A 23,427-nucleotide genomic window follows, 5' to 3' on the forward strand; every position below is an offset into this window, starting at 1 on the left:
AGTGCTGGGATTAAAGGTGTGCACCACCACCGCGCGGCGGAGATGAGCTGTTTTGATATGAGTGAATATGGTAATGTGCTTGGAACCCAGGCCTTGTGCAGACATTGCCTCTAAATTCTGCATATAGTTAGTTGCTTTTCTTATTTTCAGGGAATCTGTCTGGGGTATCTGTGCCTGTCTGAACCTTTACATAATGGTCTATATAGTGAAGGAAAATTCATACCAGTGTTGTTTTTCTGTTTCTAAAGACAACCACTACTCAGTATAGAAATACAGATTGATATATTACAAAATATTAAAGAAATAATAAGCATTTTTCAATCTTACAGGCAGACACAGTCATTATATTAGATTCCAGGTGGCATATGCCTGAAATCTGAGGCCTCTGGGATTAGAGGTTAGAGAATTAGAAGTTCATGTTGACCATGGGCTACATAGTGAAACTGTCTCAAAAATAAGAAAAAAGATAAAGAAACATTGCTATCAATTCCATACTTTCCTTCCCTCTCTGAAATCATTTTCTACCTCCATCTCTTACTTTTCCTTTTTTTTTCAAATAGAAATAGGATTTAGGCAAATGATAGCTTTTTGAAATTCTTTTTTTAGTAAGTAGTGTTGTGACGTTTCCTTCAATATAATTTAACATAATTGGTGTGGCTGCGTAGTATTCCACTGTGAGGATCTACAATGGTTAGCCACATGGGCTTCATCAATCAATGTGTTTTAGGAGGTTTTTCCCTTTTGTTGCAGCTATAACCTCATTGGGTGTTCCACACACCTGGATCTTTGTGCACATCTCTGATGAATTAACCAGGATCATTCCTAGTATGTTGATAGCACCTCTGCTATCACCTACATCTAAATATGGCAATAACTTTTCTAATACTGGGGTGAGAAACTATGCCTCAAAGGGAAGGAATTAAGAAAAGGATGTCAGACAGGTCTGAATTACTCAAATGGCTCTACTTGGCCATGAGCAGAAAGGGCCACTAGTATATACAACCCATGCTGCAAAATGGGTGTGGATGGGAATTAATATGTGACAAAAGAAAGCAAAGTCAGTGCTATAATGTGTTCACAAATAGTATCATGATATTCACATATTAATGGATGAAAACAGATAGGTGAGGTCTGTGAGGGTTGGAATTTGATGACATAGTAGAATTCTCAGAATTATAAAACAGGCCAGTTGTGTTGCTAGCAACAAAGGACATCAAAGGATATATTAACAGAGCTGTGTCATCATCCCTGCAGGCCCAGACAGCTGCTTGTTTTGTCATAGAGTGGGTCACTGGTTCATGTGAAGACATCATTGCTGGTTAGTAGAGGTTCCATCCATTTTTGGTGTATATTCTAAGCAATATGGCAAAATATACATGTCACAATTCATCACTGACCTGTCTAAGTATACAGATTTGTGGCTATAAATATATTCACAGTGCCATGGAGTGGCTACCACTGCCCATATTCCCCAACAGAAATGCTGTCCTCATTAAATGTCATCTCCCATTTCTGACTGCCCCAGCTCTTAGTAACTACCATTCTGCTTTCTGTCTCTGTGTAGTTGACCATACCAGGGATCTTCTTAGTGCAATCATACAGTATTTGATCTTCTGTGGTGATATTATATTTTGATGTGATCTGACCCCCAAGAGGCTCATGTGTTAAATATTTGGTCCCTAGCTGGTGACAATGTTGTGGGATATTCTTAACACTTAAGTAGTTAGGACATAGCTATAAGTAGATATCAGCATGCATATCTCTGAAAATTTTACCTTATCCCTGGTCCCTTGTGTCTCTGATACCTATCCTCTCTGATGTGGGTAGCCTCTGTCGCCTGCTCTCACCATAGAGAAATATCTGGCTCCTGCCCTTGTGAAATCCACAAAACCAAGGACAATAGACTCAGATCTCTGAACTATGACCCAAACTAAATCATTCCTTATTAAGTTGTGCTCTCAAGTATTTTGATCTATGGGAAGTTGAGCAATACTGAAGCTTTGAGTTATGATGGTTCAATTTAATGATTTATTTATCAAAATCACAATAATGTGAAAAACAGAACAAGCTCTGTAGAAACTATGCTTTGAATTTTGAGTGGTGACCTTCATCCAGGCAAGTGATATGTAGTATGGTCTATTCTGTCTTGATGCCGTGCATTAACACAATTCTCTGTCTCCTGGCTCTATGTCTGAGTGTCTCTCTGTCTTCCTATGTCATTCCTTCCTCACTCTGTTGCTACATTTGTGTCTTATGTTCTCTATTTGAATTTGAGCAAATGGTCAGGAAATGTGGCCCAACGACTTTGGGAGAATCTGCCCCCACCTTCTGCCCCAGGGTACTCTTGAGGAATGAGGGATAAGAGATTTAGATAGAAATATCTAATCTGTAATATCTAGAAGAGGGAGACAAAGACAGAAACACAGGATAGCCTCAGGAGGGCCTGGATCCTTATCTATTGGCCTCTTCTGTCTCTTCTAAAGGGCTTTGTATAGGAATGCCAAGGGGTGGAGCAAAAGACCTCCCTCTTGCCAGATCAAAGCACACTGCACATCCACGTGCAGACCCTTCCAAACACCTGGTAACCATGCATGTGGTCAATCTATCCCTTTATGCAGCCCTGCTGGGTAAAGCAAGCTCAGATCTCACTGGGAAACCTCTATGGGTTCCCACAGGTCCCTCTTCTTAATTTTCTAAAGGGCCCCCATTCCCCTCAGATGTACTGTGTCTGTCTTAGCTCATCTACTTCAGTTAGACAAACCTTACTCGTCATGGAAATATACTTTCCATCAAGCATACTTGCATCTTAGGTTGGCAGCTAACAAGAGGAATGTGACCCATCTCTGACTACCAGCCTCTGGCAGTAGGAGGTACAGAGCTTACCTCAACTCTGACTCAGGAGCTTGCAAGTAGTTTGAATAACCCAGTGATCCCTAGGCTTCCACATTCCCTAGTAAAGAAGTAGAAGATGACCAAGTTGGAATGTTCCTTTTTGAATGGGTCTTAAGATGTCTATAGCAGCCTTAGCTGTGCCAAGCCCTTTTTAAATCAATAAACTCCTGATGCAAACTACATCCAATAAACTGCATCAAACTTAAAGATTCTCTTAGCTTCATCAAACCCTGGTTCATTAATATCAACATAATTCTAGTATGAACATTACTATACATATTTACAACTAGCATGACTATTTACTATATGTATTTACACTTCTTACAAACCTACATTCAAAAGCAAGCTCTCTATAGGACTACCTTGCAAACCTTAACAAATATCTAAACCAGATTTCTTCACAGAACTATTTACATTTTCTTCCAATAAGACAAAGCACATGAATTGAGAATCGCCACAGTTAAAATTGCAGGTGAACTCAAAACTGCTTTGTTTCTGAAGTTCATAGTCAGTTTTGATAACATTTTTAAAGTTCCCATGACAGTTGGAAACAAGAGCCTAATTCGTCAATAGCTCTAAAATAGTTGCATCTAACTCCCTCAACTCTGTAATTTAGTGAGTGCTGTTGCTATGGGGCTGTAACACTTGGGACAATGCCACTCCCCAAAGCCACCTTTCCCACTGGCCCTTCCAACTGTTTCACACAGCACAGACAGTTGCCAGTTGGAGGCTGTCCCTTCACTTAACTCATTGCAGTTCCTCTGAGTGCCACAATTCAGATAAACATTGCTGAAACTTCACTCAGCTACAGCAGAACTTTTGGTTTGCTCTACCAAGAAGCCTTGCCTCAGGGCGAGGGTGAAATTACCATATTGAGCTGCCATAAAGCTTTTAGAAAAAACTTCCTGTGCGCTATTAAGCACCATCTCAAAGGAGCCTGCATTGATTTTCTGCTAGTCAAAAAAAGCAGTGTGGCTCTGAGCTCCGTTTCCTTTCACAAAACCTTTGTCCCAAACTCCTCAGCAGTCTGGGGACCCCTTAGTCTGCTGCTTTCCCTAGACTGCAGGATTGAACTTCAATATCAGGAACATTGGTTCAGCTGTTTTCAATCGAGGTTCTCTGGAGGAATGTCATTGGAGCTGACATTCCTCTGTTCTACACTCCTCACCAAATGCTCAGACAGCCAGCAAGTTTCTGAGGGTATGATTTCCCCTTCTTAATTTTTTTTTTTTTTGGTTTTTCGAGACAGGGTTTCTCTGCGTAGCTTTGTGCCTTTCCTGGGACTCACTTGGTAGCCCAGGCTGGCCTCGAACTCACAGAGATCCACCTGGCTCTGCCTCCCGAGTGCTGGGATTAAAGGCGTGTGCCACCACCGCCCGGCTTCCCCTTCTTAATTTTTTAAAGCTGCCTTTTAAGATTACCATGAGCTCTTTTTAAGGATGCCTTGTTTTTGATAGATTTTTATTAGTCCAATGTTTCTAACAAGGTTATTTGTTCACAGAAGCTGCTACTGTCCCAAAGAGTTAAGAATATAGATGTGTTGTTTTATATATTTTCATCATTTAGTATTTTCACTTCATTCACTAGCTTCTCACAAACATGAGTGCATTCACTAAGCAAGCATTCTAATTTAGCATTGTTTTTTTCATAGGGAACTTTCAAGTGAAGTGACTGTATTTTGTAAGACAGCTAGATTTCCTGAAATTTGGTCCCCATCAACAAAGCAGTCATTCCTTTCTGAATACATGCTTCCTTGTCCCCCCATTAGATTTGCAAAGGAATCACTCACTGCAGGCTGCTTTTCAAGAGGCAAAGAACTTCTTTATTTGCCTGTAAGTTTTTCCGTATTTAAAGCAATTTTCCAGTGTACAAACTGCTTTCCTTTGCTTTCTTAAGGTTTTCAAAGTGACTTGTTGATAAACAGTATTAGCATTTTTAATTATATCCTGAGAGGCAAGCTGTTCAACTGTTCTTAGTTCTCAGGAGGTAGGACTAAGCTTTCTAACATTGCTTGGAAAAGAAACTGCACTTTGAGCTGAAAAAAAAAAAAAAACAGTTTGTAGCAGTATCGCCATTTTGAGCTGAAAAACTACATTTCCCATATTGCTTTCTCAATATCGTCCTGTGGTTACGAATGACGTTTCAGACTATGTTTCCCATGCTGCCTTTCGAGTATGCTGCACTCCCATTTCCATTTCTATGGATTGATTTTGTATTGAAAACCAAGATCAAATGAGCTTTTTTTTTTTCATCACAGGAGGTTTCTGTTCTCCCTGAGCTGGCATTAATAAGTGTATTTCCTTCACCTGATATTGTCTCCAGAGTGGGACGTGTCTGCATGCATGCACTTATGGATCGGCGCTTGTCTCCCATCTTACTGGGTCAGTGAAAGAAAAAGAAAATACTTAAAAGTCTATTCAGCCTTTTCAAGAGAGATTTCCTCCGGGACAGATCTTTGTCTTATCCTGACTTATCTCCTCCCCCAGATACAGAGTCCCTGATGCTGCAGCTGAAGCTCAGCTTCACTGCTTCCTCCATGCCAGCAGCCCCTCCCCAGGTCCCACACCACCTCTGTTGTGGATTCACAATTAGGGGCTCTACAAGACTCCACCTGCACTCTCCCAAGCATCTATGGCTAGGCTCTAGCCCCAGGGGATTCTGGATGTTGTTTTTCTAACACTAGTTGGAAGGAGAGACAGAACTAGCAGAGAGGATTTGCCATATTCCAAAAGATTTTTTTTTGTTTTTTCTAGAGCAATTGCAAGTGATTTTTCCTAAACTGATGTTATTTTTAGGTGAATCTAATTTTTGCTTTTACAGAAAGAGAAAAAATCTGAGAAACAAAGACCTGAAAAGCTTTTAGATTTTTAGAGAGAGATTATTAAAATTTTCCTAAAACCTCTGTTCTCCTTGACTTCATGGCCAAATGGAAACTAATTCTGATGGTACAGTGTTGTAATGGTGTTTGCCAGCAGAACAGAGAATTTTGTTTCATCCATATCCACCTCAGGGAAAATTCTTTCCTCTGCCACTCAGAACTTAAATCTAAGCTGTTCATAGGCCAAAAAGCTTCCATAGGAATCTTTTTCTGTCCAGTTTTCTCATCTTTGATAGATTTTTTTTCTCTGATTTGTCCCAGGAGTTTGCATTCATAGTCTCATAGGAAAATCAAGGACATAGTTCCTCTGTCTTATTGCTTATCTTATCCTAATTTTTTTCTTAAACTATATTCCTACATTCTACTCTTATTCTAAATTTCTTCTTACACTATTTTCCTATAGATAGAAATTAAGGGAGAGAGAGAGAGAGAGAGAGAGAGAGAGAGAGAGAGAGAGAGAGAGAGAGAGAGAGAGAGAGAAACCTAGATGGGGAGAAATATACACTGCAGCCTCACTTTTCAACTCCAGCATCCCACTGCCCAACTTTCACTCCTGAGAATAAAATACCATCACCTTTATTTTTGACTTCCTTATCAGCATGCCTCCTTGTACCTGCAACACCCCCTAACACCCCTTTTGCCAATTCTCTGTCTCTGTTCATGATGTTATTTGTGGGGGACCTGCTCCCACCTTTTCTCCCAAGGTACTCTTGAGGAGTGAGAGATAAGAGATGTAGATAGAAATATAGAAGGGAGAGAGAAAGACAGAAACACAGGATAACCTCGGAAGGGCCTGGATCCTTATCCACTGGTCCCTTCTGTCTCTTCTAAAGGGCTTTTTGTTATATAAATGCCAAGGGGTGGAGCAAAAGACCTCCCCCCCAGCATAGTCAAGTGTAGAACCTTCCAAACACCTGGTAACCATGCATGTGGTCAATCCATCCCTTTATGCAACCCTGCCTAGGTAAAGGAAGCTCATATCTCATTAGGAAACCTCTGTGGGTTCCCACAAACGACCAGTTGTTTCAATCTTTCTGCTCACAGAGCCTGCCTTCATGAAGGGCTGCAGGTGTCAGACCTTTTGATTTATGCATGAATATTCTCAAGCCTAGAAAGATTCATGTGCTCTCAATGTACAGGAGGCAGGACATCAGAGAGCATGGTTTTGTAATATTGACACATTGTAGAGGATCTACACTTCTCTTTGTCAGTACACATACATACACACCTGTGTTTATGTTTACACATATTTATGTGTGAGAATGTGGCTGTCTTCTCAATCTCTCTCTCTCTCTCTCTCTCTCTCTCTGTATAAATAAACACCTGTTTATATGCAATGTTTTGGTGTGTGACCTCTTTACTCTTTTACTCTTTGTTCTTTGCTCTTTTGGGGGCTCACCACCCAACTCCCAAATAAATTATATAGAGTCTTACTCTTACTTATGAATGCCCTGCCTTAGCTTGGATTGTTACTAGCCAGCTTTTCTTAACTTAAATTAACCCATCTATCTTTTGCCTCTGGGCTTTTATCTTTTTCTATTTCTGTATACCTTTTTTTTTTTTACTTCTTTATTTGTGGCTTGCTGTGTAGCTGTGTGGCTGGCGCTTGGAGTCTTCCCTTCCTTCTCTTTCTTTCTCCTTGTCTAATTCCTTCTAGATTTCTTCTCCTGTTTAGTCTCTCTGCCTGCCAGCCCGGCCTATCCTTTCCTGCCAAGTTATTGGCCATTCAGCTCTTTATTAGACAAATCAGGTGTTTTAGACAGACAGAGTAATATAGCTTCACAAAGTTAAACAAATGCAACATAAAAGAATGCAACAAATCTTTTTTAGTTATTAAGAAAAATTTTCTCATTCATTTTACACACAAATCAAAGATCCCCCTCTTCCCTCCTCCCACCCACCAGTCTCCCACTCCCAACCCACTATCCACTCCCCACCACAAGAAGGCAAGACCTCCCATAAGGAGGCACATCTGGTAGAGGCAAGTCCAAGCCCTTCCCACTGCCTCAAGGCTGCACAAGCTGTCCCATTATAGATAGCGGACTCCAAAAGGCCCACTCATGCACCAGGGATGAATTCTGATTTTACCCAGGGCTCCCCCAAGCAGATCAAGCTACACAACTGTGTCGCCTTCAGAGGGCCTAGTCCAGTCCCACGCAGGCTCCACAGCTGTTGATCCAACTTTCATGAGTTCCCACTAGCTTGGTTTGGTTGTCTGTGCAGGTTTCCCCGTCATGATTTTGATGCACTTGCTCATAGAATCCCTCTTATCTCTCTTTGACCAGACTCCTGGAGCTCTGCCTGGTATTTGGCTGTGGATCTCTGCATCTGCTTCCATCAGTCACTGGAGAAAAGTTCTGTGATGACAGTTAGGGTATTCACTGATCTGATCACTGGGGTAAGCCAGTTCAGGCACCCTCTCCACTATTTCTAGTAGTCCAAGCTGGGGGACTTGGGGAATCCTGGCATCTTCCCTAGCACCAGGTTCCTCTCTATCCCCATGATGTCTTCCTTTATCATGGTATCTCTTTCATTGCTTTCCCACTCCATCCCTGTTCCAGCTCTACAATCCCATTCCCTTATGTTCTCATCTCCTATCCCCTACCCTCTATTGCCCACCCCTCACCTCCAGTTTACTCATGGAGATCTCATCTATTTCCCCTTCCCAGGGTGATCCATGCATCCCTCTTTGGGTCTTCCTTGTTAGCTAGCTTCTCTGGAGTTGTGGGTTGTTGTCTGGTTATCCTTTGCTTTATATCTAGTATCAACTTATGAGTGGGTACATAGCATGTTTGTCCTTCTGAGTCTGGTTACCTCACTCAGGATGATATTTTCTAGTTCTATCCAGTTGCCTGCAAATTTCATTATGTCATTGTTTTTTTTACTGCTGAGTAGTAATCCATTGTGTATATGTACCACATTTTCTTTATCCATTCTTCAGTTGAGGGGCATCTAGGTTGTTTCCAGGTTTTGGCTCTTGTGAATAATGCTGCTATGAGCATAGTTGAGCATGTGTCTCTGTGGTATGATTGAGCATTCCTTGGGTATATGCCCAGGAGTGGTATATTTGGGTCTTGAGGAAGATTGAGTCCCAATTTTCTGAGAAACCACCACACTGATTTCCAAAGTGGCTGTACAAGTTTGCACTCCCACTAACAGTGGAGGAATGTTCCCCTTGCTCCACATCCTCTCCAACATAAGCTATCTGCAGTGCTTTTGATCTTAGCCATTCTGACAGGTATAAGATGATATCTCAGAGTCAGTTTGATTTGCATTTCCCTGATGACTAAGGATGCTGAGCAATTTCTAACGTGTCTTTAGGCCATTTGAAATTCTTCCTTTGAGATTTCTCTGTTTAGCTCTATAGCCCATTTTAAAAAATTGGATTGTTAGGTATTTTGACATCTAGTTTCTTGAGTTCTTTATATATTTTAGAGAGCAGCCCTCTGTCAGATATGGGGTTTGTGAAAATCCTTTCCCATTCTGTAGGCTGTTGTTTTGTCTTATTTACTGTGTCCTTTGCCTTACAGAAGCTTCTCAGTTCCAGGTGGTCCCATTTATTAATTGTTGCTCTCAGTGTCTGTGTTGCTGGTGTTACATTTAGGAAGTGATCTCCTGTGCCAATGCTTTCAAGACTACTTCCTACTTTATCTTCTATCAGGTTCAGTGTGACTGGCTTTATGTTGAGGCATTTGATCCACTTGGATTTGAGTTTTGTGCATGGCAATAGATATGGATCTATTTGCAATCTTCTACATGTTGACATCCAGTTATGCCACCACCATTTGTTGAAGATTCCTTCCTTTTTACATTGTACAGTTTTGTCTTCTTTGCCAAAAATCAGGTGTTCATAGTAGTGTGGGTTAATGTCAGGGTCTTCAATTCAATTCCATTGGTCCACATATCAGTTTTTATGCTAATACCAAGCTGTTTTTATTACTATAGCTCTATAGTAGAGCTTGAAGTCAGGGATAGTGGTGCCTCCAGAGATGGCTTTATTGTACAGGATTCGTTTAGCTATCCTGGGTTTTCTGTTTTTCCAAATGAAGTTGAGTATTGTTCTTTCCAGGTCTGTGAATAATTGTGTTAGGATTTTCATGGGGATTGCATTGAATCTGTAGATTGCTTTTGTTAAGATTGCCATTTTTACTATGTTAATTCTACCTAATCATGAGTTATGGGAGATCTTTCCATTGTCTGATATCTTCTTCAATTTCTTTCTTCAGAGACTTAAAGTTCTTGTAATACAGGTCTTTCACTTGCTTAGAGTTATCAGGGTAAGCAGGCAGATGGGTATTGGGGTAGGGCATGGATCTTACAGATTGCCGATGAGGTGTTTTGGTGGGGGAGTCTGCCTGCAGGAGTTTTCTCTGCTGTCTGGCAACTGGGGCAGAGATGGGTGGGTGTTCCCAGGTACTGGCTGTGTCCCAGGGCCTAGGTCCTTGAGGCCGCAATACATCTGTACATCATTAAAACAAATGTTCCACAGCATAAACAAATGTAACACATTTTAAAATAATATTCCACAACAGTTCAACTCTCATTATGATGGTTAGATTAATCCTATGACTGCTTTCTTTGACTCCACTCCTGCCTCCTTGAGTGATTCTCTGCTACACAACCTGTGCAACTTGAGTAGCCTCATCACTTGGAAAAGACCTCTTCCCATAAATGGTCTTCCTATATATATTAAAAATCACACAGGATTCCTCTTATTTTTGTGATATCATCCTTAATACTACCATGTTCTTAGCAGTTCTCCTGGCTCTTCTACCATGCTTCCCCATTCACACACAGGGTGCAGGGTGGTATCCCATCTTCTGTTCCCGTGGACTGCCTGAATTTCCTCACTTCTCTTTACCACTTAAGTGGGCATTTAATCCGTGGAACTTTTGATTCTTTTAGAGTTTTGGCAGTAGAGATGGACTTAGAATAAAGAGCTAGTTTGTTGAGTCTGTTGATGTCAATTGAGGAAAAAATGTCTTCTCTGGTGGGAATTTGTACACTAGGGATGGAGTGTGCAGTCTTCATTTCACTCATCCTTTGACAGCTAAGGAAGCTCAGAAATTTAATTCAGGCATTAGTGTTCATTGTCTTCTAAATATTATTCTCATAAAAGCAACATGGTACACAGGTTCAGGCCAAAGCACAAGAAACATCACTGCAGGTCCAGTATGTCTCACAATGAATTTGAGGCCAGTCACTCCAGTTTAAGTACAGTATGGGCTACATACTGAGTTTGAAGCCAGCATGGTCTATATAATAAGATCATAACTCAGATCAAACAAACCATAGTGAAAAGAATGTATTCATTATGCTGAGGGTAGTGGCATATGGTTTTAATCACAGCACTTGGGAGGCAGAGTCCAGTGGATCTCTGTGAGTTCAAGCTTCAATCTCCTCTGCCAAAAAATAGTTTGTTCAGGACTATTCATTCAAAGATAATGATAATTTGGGGGGCATTTGAGATAGGGTTTCTCAGTGTAGCCTTGAGTGTCCTGAAACTCACTCTGTAGACCAGGCTGGCCTTGAACTCACAGTAATATGCCTGCTTCTGCCTCTTGAGTGCTGGGATTAAATGCATGGGCCACCAATACCCAGCAATAACAATAACTATTAGTATGGTCCATGTCAGGATTGTTTTGGCCATTATATAGGACTTTAGGAACCAGTATGCCACACTCTTTCACTTTGTGCTCCTGTCTATGATACTGCCACTAGAACCTCCAGAACCCTGTGATCCCCATAGACTAAACTCGATATCTTCTCCCATTTATCCTTCATTCTTCTGAACCCACACCTATCATTTATCAGTCTTTAAGGTTGTTAGACTGTGCGTTTTGACCTCTCCACCTTGGGCAGGTCTCAGGAACATGGTGGCATCTCCTCTCCCCATTTCTCATATTTGGACTTATCCTTTTGGTTGTCAGGAGAAGTATCCTTCAAGAGTATTATTCACCACCACCCCACCATTATTTGGCTTCATCTCTCCACCATCTGATCCACTGAAACACGCATTGATACATCTTCCCACATTGGCTGAAGCTGAGACTGTCTTTGGCAGATGGCGCAGAGGAGTCAAGGGAGAAATGAAAGCCATGCACCAAACAATGAGTGAGTGCTACCTCTAAATGTTTCTTTTAAAATATTTTAAGACTTATTTATCTTAATTTTGTGGTGTGTGTGTGTGTGTGTGTGTGTGTGTGTGTGTGTGTGTGTGTGTGTGTGTGTGTGTGTGTCCAGGAGCCCAAGGAGGTCAAAAGAGGCATCAGATCTCCTGGAACTGGAGTTACAGACAATTTTGAACTACCATGTGGATGCTGGGAACTGAACTCAGGTCCTTTGCAAGAGTAGTTAGTGCTCTTAACTGCTGAGACATTTCTCCAGAACCCAAATATTGCTTCTTAGGCAATGAAAATAGAGATGCCTTCAGAAATTTGTTTCCAGGAGTTACATTCTACTCATGTAGAAGACAGCTAGCTTCAGGAAACTGATTTCTCTTGGATTCCATCTAACAGTTCATTTCTCACATTTTCTTTCTGTGGCACTAAGGATATGATTATAGACAGTACCTGAAAATCAATCCCTTGAAAGCACACTTTGGGGGATGTTGATGGCAACCATTTATCTAGCACATGAAATTCCCTGAGTTCTAACAACATTACTTCAAACAACAACAACAACAACAGCCACAAAACAATAATAGAAAACCTAAGGAAAGCCAGGCATGGTCGCACACACCTATAATCCAAGTATTCAGGAATCAGAGACACCTGAATTTCCTTGAATATGAAATCAACCTGAGCCATATAATGAGCTGAAGAAAATCCTTACACATGGTGACTCTGTCTCAAAAATTAAATTAAATTGAATTAAACTTTAAAAACAGGAAAAAAGAAAGAAAAACAACGAAGTATCTAAATAACAAATATTCAAAACTATTGACAGTGAAAAAGCACAAAAACATGCTTACTGGTCTCTATGCATTTTAGATTTGCTTCCTAGTAAACATTCCCTTAGGTTCCAAATTGTCCTGTCTTTTGACATGTGATAAATACCCCAGTGAATTGGTTTGCTTCAAGGTAATGTACACTGAGCAGTAAACTGTATGTGTTTACTAGAATCAATTAATTATCTTTTACTTTTCTCATTAATTAATTAATTAATGGTTTATTCATCATTTATTGACTTTAAAAATTTTTTTTTGAGACAGGGTTTCTCTGTGTAACAGTTCTAGCTGTCCTGGAACTCATTTTGTAGACCAGGTTGTTCTCAAACTCACAGAGATCCCAAGTGGTGGGATTAAAGGCATGCACCACCACTGCCCAGCTATTTATTGACTTTTCTATATTAGGTTTTTTGGTACAGAGTCTCACTATGAAACTCTGGCTGGCCTGGAACTCGATACATTGGTTATGCAGGACTTGACACTCCCCCAATATTACAAATTGGTCATCATCTTTGTGGCTGAATATCTGTATTCAAACCTCATTGTGTATCTGAGTCAGAATGGAACTGTTAGAAGTCATTGTCAAGCCACAGTAATCATTCCTAACAGACAGTGTCCCAGGTTTGAGGACCCTGTTCTTATGTTGTCTTGTATTTCTTTGCAGTTGTCCAGTGTTCACTGTCATCATGACAAAATTCAACAAAGGTTCCAAATACCAGGTAGGAGGTTTTGCTTTGTCCACCATAGCATGGATTTTTTGCATCACCTCCATGGGCCTCCCACAGTGGCGAGTGTGGTACTTGAAGGAACCCATGATCTCTTACTCTAGTGTGGCCTTTGTGGGAGTGTGGAAAGCCTGCGTCTACCACCATGACAACTTCAGCAATGTTAGAATGTGTCACCAATACAGCTACTATGACACTTTCATCCCTTTGGATATTCGTGTTTCTCAACATCTGATGCTGATCACTAGCATTTTCTGGCTGGTTGGAAAAGTGGCCACCATTTTTGCTCTTAGAAATGTGTATACAGGAAGACAAGAACTGAATGTCACCTACAATGCCTTCGGCCTTTCAGCGATTCTGAACATCATTGCAAGTTGCTTTGTCTTCCTTGCTGTCTTGTGCAATTATTTCTCCATCATGAACAAAGAGGGGATTGCATTTCCACCATATTTACATATGCCCTTTTACCCACATATTCAGAAAGTTGGGGTTGCCATGGGAGTGGCATTTCTAGCAGCCATCCTGTTTTTGGTCAGTGGTATGATTTTCATTTCTTACACATTTCCCTTAAGCATCCAAGTCTTTCCTGATATCTGAAAATGAATTTACTTCACCTTAAAAAGTCCAAAATTCCCTGTGGTTATAGCAAGGGTTTTTGAGATGTCTACCTAAATTTTCCAAGGACTCAACAATGCTCAAGTGGCCTGTGACAGAAAATGGCCAAATGGCTCCTTCTATTATCTTTTCTGCCTTGTTTGTTTCATTACTTCATTGGTTGGATTGTGGACTTTCATTAAAATAAAAAAAAACTTACCAACTTATCAATTTGTCTTATGAAATTTGGGTTTTAATTTTATGTCAGTGAAGGAAATGATAAATGAACTAGTATATATAAAAATGAGTGTCAGAGCACATTAATCACTCACATTGCCATCTGGTTCCAAAGCTAAAAACAAAAGCTGACTTATTTGCCATGTCATAATAATAGCATTTCTGCCATATGAAGTTTTCCTAATGTGTTCAAGTTGACAGATCAGTGGAAGGACTCTCCCCAGTGTATTGCAAGACTCAATGGTCTGAAGATATCTATATTTCCTTTAATAAGCCATCATGTCCTTTGTCTGACCTAACAGTCCTCAAGATTATCATTCTAAACCTTTTGAGTCATATTGAAAGGCCACTAGGTACCACTAACTCAAAAGCTAAGAATATCAGCAGATTACATATGAAATCTATAGCAGAGATTTCTCAACTTTGATGTAAGGTCAACTACCTAATGTTCACATTAGTGATTGAAAGATGCCTTGGATTATGACTTTATTTTGTTCCCAAACCATAAAAGCTTTATGAGTAACTATAAAACTTCATGTATGATCAACAAATATCCATTCACTAATTCATTTCTGGGCCTGCATAGCTGCCTATACCTCTCCTAGGTAGGAATATCATGTCTAAATTTTAGGCCCATTTAAGTCTCTTTGATAATCCAATGATTCTTATGAATCCTTGTCCTGCAATGCTCTATTCTGTAATGGCCTAGAGTTGACTGGGGCCTCAGACAACACTGTCCCCATAGTCTCTGGTACAGATGGCTACATCATCCAAAAATACTCCTCCTACATTTTAGGATACCTCTATTCCTAAGTGCTCATTAACAGCCATTTCAGTCAAAATTACTCTTAAGGACGTTAATCAGTTTCCCTGAAGTCTCCATACACTTAAAGTCCCAAGGTATTAGAAAGTTTACTGCTGCTCACTGATTAACTCCTGGTTACTGAGCTAATGAGTCCATGTAGCTCTTTGTACAACACCCCTTCCATAACAATTTTTTTCGTGTATTTTTATTTTTATTTTTTTATTTTACAATACTATTCAGTTCTACATAATAGCCACAGATTCCCTTGTTCTCTCCCTTCCTGTCCCCCTCTTCTTCCCCCCAGGCCACCCCCCATTCCCACCTCCTCCAGATCAAGGTCTCCCCCGAGGACTGGGATCGACCTGATAGACTCAGTCCAGGCAGGTCCAGTCCCCTCCTCCCAGATTGCGTCAAGTGTCCCTGCATAAGTCCCAGGTTTCAAACAGCTAACTCATGCAACGAGCCCAGGACCTGGTACCACTGCCTAGATGCCTCCCAAACAGATCAAGCCAATCGACTGTCTCACCTATTCAGAGGGCCTGATCCAGTTGGGGGCCCCTCAGCCTTTGGTTCATAGTTCATGTGTTTCCATTCATTTGGTTATTTGTCCCTGTGCTTTATCCAACCTTGGTTTCAACAATTCTCGCTCATATAAACCCTCCTCTTTCTTGCTAATTAGACTCCCAGCACTCCACCAGGGGCCTAGCCGTGGATGTCTGCATCCAGATTCCTCAGTCCTTGGATGGGGTTTATGGCACAACTATTAGGGTGTTTGGCCATCCCATCACCAGAGTAGGTCAGTCCCGGCTGTCTCTCGACCATTGCCAGCAGTCTTTTGTGGGGGTATCTTTGTGGATTTCTGTGGGCCTCTTTAGCTCTTTGTTTCTTCCTTTTCTCATGTGGTCTTCATTTACCATGGTCTCCTATTCCTTGTTCTCCCTCTCTTTTCTTGATCCAGCTAGGATCTCCCGCTCTCTTTCCCTCGACCTTCGCCCTTCATTGCTCCCACTCATGTCCAGGCTGTTCATGTAGATCTCATCCATTTCTCCGTGTCTTTCTTGGGGTCCCGTTTTCCAGGTAGCCTCACTGGTTATTTTTTTAAAAGGCAGATGGATCCTATAAAAGAGCTCAGGGTGTAAGGTTCTAATCCACCCTATGTTTTCCAATCCTGCACTTTCCTGGGGCAGATACCCTCTAATACTTCCTCTTTCACATTAGACATTAAGGATGTTTTCTTTTAGATTTCTACCCACTTGAATTATCAATTTCTATTTGCATCCATTTGGCTTATTCAACAGCTTTCCTGGATTGTGTTATGCTAGGGCTTTTGTAATAGCCCCCACCTTTTTGGATATGCCATAGGTAAATACTTATCTTAGTTAACTTTGTCAACTTGGCCCAACCTGGAGTCATCAGAGAGGAAAGCTTCCATTAAGGAACTGCCTAGATCAGATTGCCCAGTAGACATGTCTGTGAGGGGTTATCTTATCAATTAGTACAGGTGGTCCCAGACTTCTGTGAGTGGCACCATCCCTGAGCAAATGGGTCTGTGTTGCATAGGAAAGATATCAGAGTGAGCCAGCAAGCATCATTCCATGTTCCTCCATGGTACTTGCCTCCAAGTTTCAACCTTGAATTCCTGGCTTGACTTCATGCCCTAACTTCCCTTGATGATGGACTGTGACTTAGAAATATAAGACAAGCAATCTCTGTTTGCTTTTGGTCAGGTTTTATTGCAGCAACAAAATGAAACTAAACTATGTGTTCCTAGATAAATTTCTCCTTGGGAGTAACCTCCCTCAGTACATGGATGATTTATGTATCTACAGGCTGAGCAAATTTATTTTAGATCAAAATACTATTCCAACTGTTCAAGGGAGGTCCGAACCCTTAAGAACTCTCCATAACCAATTGGGAAGGCAATGCCAGTTGTTTGGCCACAAGGGGCAGATGGGGGTACCTGGTGCTAATTCAAGTAACAACTCCAGTTAAAGTAGGTTGTCCTTGGTGCTCCTTCCTCATCGGACACCAAAAATGGTTGATGCAAAACACAGTCCTTACATCTAAGGAAATGGGAGAGTTTATTTTGAATACAAATATGAGGTACATATCTTAAAGACTGCATGGAGATAATACTTAATTTTGAGAGCTACACTTATGCTCTGAGTGATATTGAAAATGAAAGCAAGGATGTTATCAGATTGAAGGGACTAGGAAAAAATGTGTTCTATGAAGACAATAGCTACCTTTGATGCCCTTTCTGTTTCAGTGGGAAATGCTTCCATCTATAACCACTAGAACTAGCAGACATCCGAGTCCCTTGCATAGGGACATAGGAGCAAAAACTATTTGTCAGTCTTCCCATGGAATAGTGTCTTTATGCTGGGAGGCTGTAAAAAGGTGTGTGTGAGGAGGCAGGAGGAGAAGGCTGAAAATGCATCTGGAGTCTCAAGAAAATGACCGCACAATCCAACATATTTTGGAAAGTCAAAAGTTTTATTTCTGCAGAAGGCCATGCTAAATCAAGCAAGGAAGCCTACCCAGCAGGGGTCCCAATAGGTTTTTACTCCTACTGCAAAGGATCCTGTGCCTTATTGTGAGTGGTCAGAGCTCAGTATCATTCATTGGTACAAGAATAGTGCAGTTTCTAGGAAGAAATGAACTTGAGCATATATTTTAATTTCATGAAGTGCTGACCCTGGAGGAATTCACAAGTCTGCAATTTACAATGTTTAGTGGTTTGTTTTATTCAACCCTTTGATAGAAAAAAGGGTACATTTTGTTTATATTTTTCACATGTATTCATAACGTTTAGGACTAATGTCACTTCCCTTTTCCACTTTCCAAACCATCATTCCATACATAAGATTAGAAAAAGAATCATTCATTCCTAAATAAATGTATTCCTGAATAAATAAAATAAAATGAGCTGAGTTATTGGAAGAGTAGTTAATCCCTGAAAAGCCTTTGCAATGGTGCCATCAGAAACCATATAATTGGGAATGAAAGTACAATAGTGATGAGCTTTCATGACATAGAGCCCCTTTTTTGTTAACATCATGTCTAGGGCCAGTCAATTTTCCCATGCCATTCTACTGGTGACATCTAAAAATTTGCTATACTCTTGATAGCATCCCTGGGGAAATTTACAAATTGTTATTGATTTTGGAACATATGATTTGTTTATTCTACACTTTTATTTATGATAGACCACCACAATAGCACTGGCTCAAATTCTGCTGTTATTTGATTCCTCTCCTTAAACTTGTTAGGGACTCCTTTAAGCACTCTGATGAAATTTATATAATGTGAGGGCCAAATGACCATCCAGGAATTAGAAGCTCCCAATGAGACAATGAGGTCAATCTTAGGTAGGTTGGTGATAGACAACAGTGAAAGGAGTGGACAGCTGGACCAAAGCACAGGTCTCATTCCAATTGTCCAGTATTATCTCAAGTAATAGTCCAGCACAATACCACCAGCCATCTACTCTGGCCCTGCTTAGGCTAGAAAACAGTGTTCATCTCCTGAAAGGCATGGAGGCCCTGTCATCCAAACACATTTCTCAAGAATTCCAAATTCTTCACCCACCTTTAAAGATAGGAGGCATAATTGGTTTCTATTAAAGGAGGACACACAATTCAAAGGAGAGGGCCTTTTCCTCTGTCCCTTGGTGGCTGGAAACAGAAAGTACAGGAATTAACAAGACAGATACCTCCAGGCCATCTCATCCTGGAAGAGGAAGACCATGCATTCCATCCTTAGGTATCTGAGGTCCATCTACGTGGGAAAGGACAACTCCATCCTCTGACTTCCCTACAACACAAGTGTAACCATCATTCTTATTTAATGTTCTGACAGAATATTTAATTCATTCCAGCCATGCATTCATTTCCTCATACCCACTTTCACTTTCCATAGTCTGTCTTTAATCTTAAGTTTCTATTTGTATCACCTAGGAATTTCTGGTTTTCTAAGTCTCCATGGGGTAAACAAGACTAGACACATATCAAACTGAACAGTTAGCAGAGAGGTTGTTTGAGTGGCATTCATAACCAAATTTCCCATTACTTTCCTCATATAGTAAACAGGCTAAGTAAATCTTTTAAAATCTTAATTTCAAAGGGACTCTGTGTTAGGGTTGCCTATCTCCCCTGGGCATTTTTGTCAGCAGTCTTCTTTTATTTGGGTGTAATGTGTCTGTTCTAGTTTTGAAAGACATCATGACCAGAGCAACTTTGAGAGGAAAGGGTTTATTTGGCTTACATCTCCACATCACAGTCCATCATGGAGGGTACTCAGAGAAGAAACTTAAGCAGGAGCCTGGAAGTGGGAACTGAAGCAGAAACCATGAAAGAGTGCTGCTTACTGGTGTAATTCCTCTGCCTTGCTCAGCTAATTTTCTTATGTAGCCCAGATACATGTGTGGGGAGAGGAGGAAGTCTTGAGTGTTGTCCTGAGAGAATGTGCACTGTTGACATGGGTTCTAACATGTCAAGAACCCCAAAAGCACCAGGCTCAGAAGGATAGGAAAGCCAGCCTTCTTTGAGTGTTGACAATGTGTACAAAAAATGTTCCCCATAGCTTTCTCCCCTCAGATACTTCCTGTTCCTACAGAGATTCACTAAACCTGTCCCATTAATCTAGCTGCATACCATACCATAAACCCTGTCTCCTTGTTTATGCAATAATCCCACCTACTTGTTCAGCTGTATACAATAAGCCCTCCTCTCTCTTCAAATCCATATAATAAATATGCTGAGCTTCCAGAGTGCTGTGGTTTCTCCATCAGAAATATGGATGAAAGAGATCTACCTGATCCCAGATTTCCTGTGCCCATTCCATGTGTTCATTACTCATCTTTCTTTTCTTCATTCCTTTATCACAGCAGTCAGGTCCATGCCTGCAGTCATGCTGGATGTGGCATACCTGCCTAGGGATGATGCTGCCCAATGTGAGCTGGGCCCACTTACATCAATTAGCAATTAAGAAAATGCATCACAGACATTCCCACAGGCCAATGAAAGCAATTCCTCAGTTGAAGTTCCCTCTTCCTAGATGACTCTAGTTTGTGTCAAGTTGGCAAAACTCAATGAGCACAGTGTCCAATCTCTTTAAGACATATGAACCATAGTTTCAGTTGTTAACAGTACTAGAAAGAACCCCTCCCTAGTTGATTTCAACTTATTCTCTTCCAAGCTTCTTATCAGTGTTCAATCCTCATGCAGGAAAGAATGGATTAGACATTTGAGTGGTGGGAATCTGGGGGAGAAGGCCTTTTAACCTAAGAGAAAGCAAAGTATATAATTTGTGAGGAATTATTCTTTATTTCCATGGTGGGAGGTCAGTGGTTCTTCTCAAGTATGACAATTCACATAGCATCCCTTAATGAGACAGTCATAGGTTATTTCAATGGGCAATAGGGATTCTAAGAAAAACTATAAGCAAAAGCCTGGTACAAAGCAATTTAATCAAATATTAATTTGTTGTTTAAGGGTCTGATTCATTCTTTCAACTTCACCTGAGGAGGGAGGTGCCAAGATGTATGATAGTTTCAATTAGTATTTGATGTCTTCATGAGGTCTTTTAGAATAATGGCTTGATTTATCTGAGTTTATATTTTCTATTAACCTAAATCTTGGGACTATTGTCTCTATTAAATGGTTAGCTGCAGCTACAGGTGAAATGGAAAGCTTCCACCCAATTAATAAGTGGTTGTGGTAGTTTAAATGAGAAATATCCCCCACAGGCTCCATTATTTGAATACTTGGTTCTCAGTTGGTGTCACTGTTGGGGGAGGTTTAGGAGGTGTGGCCTTGTTGGAGGCAATATGTCACTTTGAGAGCATGAAGCCTTGCTCTGCTTCCAGTTCATTCTCTCTGCTTCCAGCTTGCATTTGAAGATGTGAGCTCTCAGCTTCCTCCTCTTACCACCATGTCTACAACTTTCTGGAATACCTCCCTGCCATAATGGACTCATAACCTTGGAAGCATAAACAAAAATAAACTCCTTCTTATCTAAGTTGCCTTTGGGTATGTTATTTTATCACATCAAGAGAAAAATAATGAATATAGTGGTCATAATAACCAATAAATATTTTAACTGACCTACCTTGGGTGTTGCTGTGAAGTCTATTTAGATACTCTGAAAGCATTTCAGCCTATGAGGCCCTCCTATTGGAAGTTTTTGTTGTTCTTTTTTGTTTTCCATTGCCTTCTTGTTTATCTTTTGACATATGTGCTGGCTAGTTTTATGTCAACTTGACACAAGCTAGAGTTATCTGAAAGGAGGGAACCTCACTTGAGAAAATGTCTCCATAAGATCTGGCAGTAGGGCATTTTCTAAATTAGTGACTGATGCAGGAGGGCCAAGCCCATGGTACATGGTGACATCCCAGGGCTGGTGTCTTAGGTTCTATAAAATAACAGGCTGATGCTGGGCAGAGGTGGCACATGTCTTTAATCCCAGCACTCAAGAGACAGAGGCAGGCAGATCTCTGAGTTCTGAGTTTGAGTGTGGTCTACAGAAAGAGTTCCATAACAGCCAGACTACACAGAGAAACCTTGCCTTGAAAAGACAAAACCAACAACAGCAACAACAAACAAAAACAAAAAGAAAGCAGGCTGAGAAGCCAGTAAGTAGCACCCCTCCATGGCTTCTGCATCAGCTTCTGCCTACAGGTTTCAGCTCTGTTTAAATTCCTGTCCAGGCTTCCTTTGGTGATGGACTACAATGTGGAAATATAAGCAAAGTAAACCCTTTCCTCCCCAACTTGCTTTTGGTCATGGTGTTTCATTGCAACAATAAAAATCCTAACTAGGATAGCCAGTCACACATCTCTCATACACCTCGTTATCAATGGTTTAGGCCCTCATACAATGATGTTTTGTATTGCACCTCACATGGCCTGAGGTCTCCAATGACCCCCTCTTCTTATAAGATGTGCACTGGTTAGAGTCCAATATCTGAATTTTTTGTGACCTCTCTGATCAAGAAGACAAGTGACTAATCAGAAAGGTCCCATAGTCTCCTCAGTCCTGGCTGATCTTGGAGATTAAGGGCCAATATATTAGATCAGTTGCCCCAGTTTGACACCTTTATCTTCATTGTTGTAAGCTTCCACGACTTGGTAGTTCAACACTCAGAAGGACAGCTTTGCAAGTTTTATAATTTTGACTTCTGTATAACATGGAGATAAGGCTTCAATAAAACAACCTAAAAAGCTTTGAATAAATCTTGACTTTGTTATGAGTCAGTTTCCCTCAGTGGTTAAAGAGTAACAAAATTTATATATATATATAAAGTAATGACTTGATTAGACTTACATTCTTGTTCTTTTAAGCCAGTTCTTGCAAATGTTACCATGAGTGGATCAGAATAACATGAGGAATTTTAATAATCCTTATTCATCAAATATAAATCATTCTTAAGTCACATCTTCTACAAACCTTGTACAATTTACTCAGATATTCTACATTCAAAGCTTTATTTTTGTTCTGATTTTCTAATCCCTCTTAAGATCAAGTTTTGAAGTCCTCCTCCAATAGCCAAGTCTTGGAAGCCTACAACAATGAGGATAAAAATGCCAAAGGGGGACAGCTAATCTAATATATTGGCCCTTGATCTCCAAGGTTAGTCAGGACTGAGGGGACTATGGGACCTTTCTGATTAGTCACTTGTCTTTTTGATCAGAGAGGCTACAAAAATCTTCAGATATTAGACTCTAAAATCCCTCATGTGGCCTCAATAGACCTCATTGTTCTCATATCCCACAGGTTCGTGGCTGGAGAATTTTTTTATCTGCTGTCCTTACACACTGTCCAGGTGAAAGGCTTTCTTTCCCAAGTGGTTATAGTGGCCCTACTTAACATCCTCATTTCTTCACCAGATAAGAAGATACTGAATATTGGCAACAGACCAAGTATAAAGTTGTGGCTCAAAGAATTGATGCAACTGATCAGCTATCACATATGTTTCTTCTATTAGAGGCCATGCTTCTCTTTTTCAATTTTAAACCTCTGAACTGGTAAGGGAGAGGGTGCTGACAAATTCTGTCCTTCCCCAACCCAAGGGAACCTCCCTGAGAGGGAACATTGATTGATAAATGTCCCTTGTTAGGAAGGAAAAACTTAGAATATCCTTCTAACATTGTTCAATTTTCCTTAAATTTCTTCCTTAATCTGAGAAGTGAAGGATAAGTAGGAGCCAGGACTTCAAGGGCAGGAGGAAGAAAGAGATCTTCAGGAAAAGGATCATGAGCAGGATAAATCACAAGTAGAGCTGGAGCTGGCAGTTCAGGGACCCAGGCTCCCAGCACATGAGAAGGAGGGAGGTGATCAAGGGGAAT

At 40.7% G+C, this 23,427-nt stretch overlaps 1 protein-coding gene across 1 annotated transcript; it reads left to right on the plus strand.

Moving 5' to 3' along the window:
• The first annotated feature begins 1,213 nt into the window (after positions 1 to 1,213).
• On the plus strand, positions 1,214 to 14,265 carry LOC114683391 (claudin-34-like). Its single transcript, XM_028857686.2, has 3 exons — positions 1,214 to 1,318; positions 11,701 to 11,884; positions 13,384 to 14,265. Exons 2-3 carry the CDS (start codon positions 11,835 to 11,837, stop codon positions 14,039 to 14,041), a joined length of 708 nt encoding a protein of 235 aa, XP_028713519.2. The 5' UTR covers positions 1,214 to 1,318; positions 11,701 to 11,834; the 3' UTR covers positions 14,042 to 14,265.
• Positions 14,266 to 23,427: the final 9,162 nt, after the last annotated feature.

This window comes from Peromyscus leucopus, chromosome X, assembly GCF_004664715.2.
Source record: "Peromyscus leucopus breed LL Stock chromosome X, UCI_PerLeu_2.1, whole genome shotgun sequence".
Lineage (NCBI taxonomy): Eukaryota > Metazoa > Chordata > Mammalia > Rodentia > Cricetidae > Peromyscus > Peromyscus leucopus.

Excerpts from the sequence above, each read along its gene's own strand:
- LOC114683391 (XM_028857686.2), top strand. The coding sequence starts at position 11,835 with ATGGCGCAGAGGAGTCAAGGGAGAAATGAAAGCCATGCACCAAACAAT. Across the intron at positions 11,885-13,383 it reads AGCCATGCACCAAACAATGA|TTGTCCAGTGTTCACTGTCA; the intron begins GTGAGTGCTACC and ends ATTTCTTTGCAG.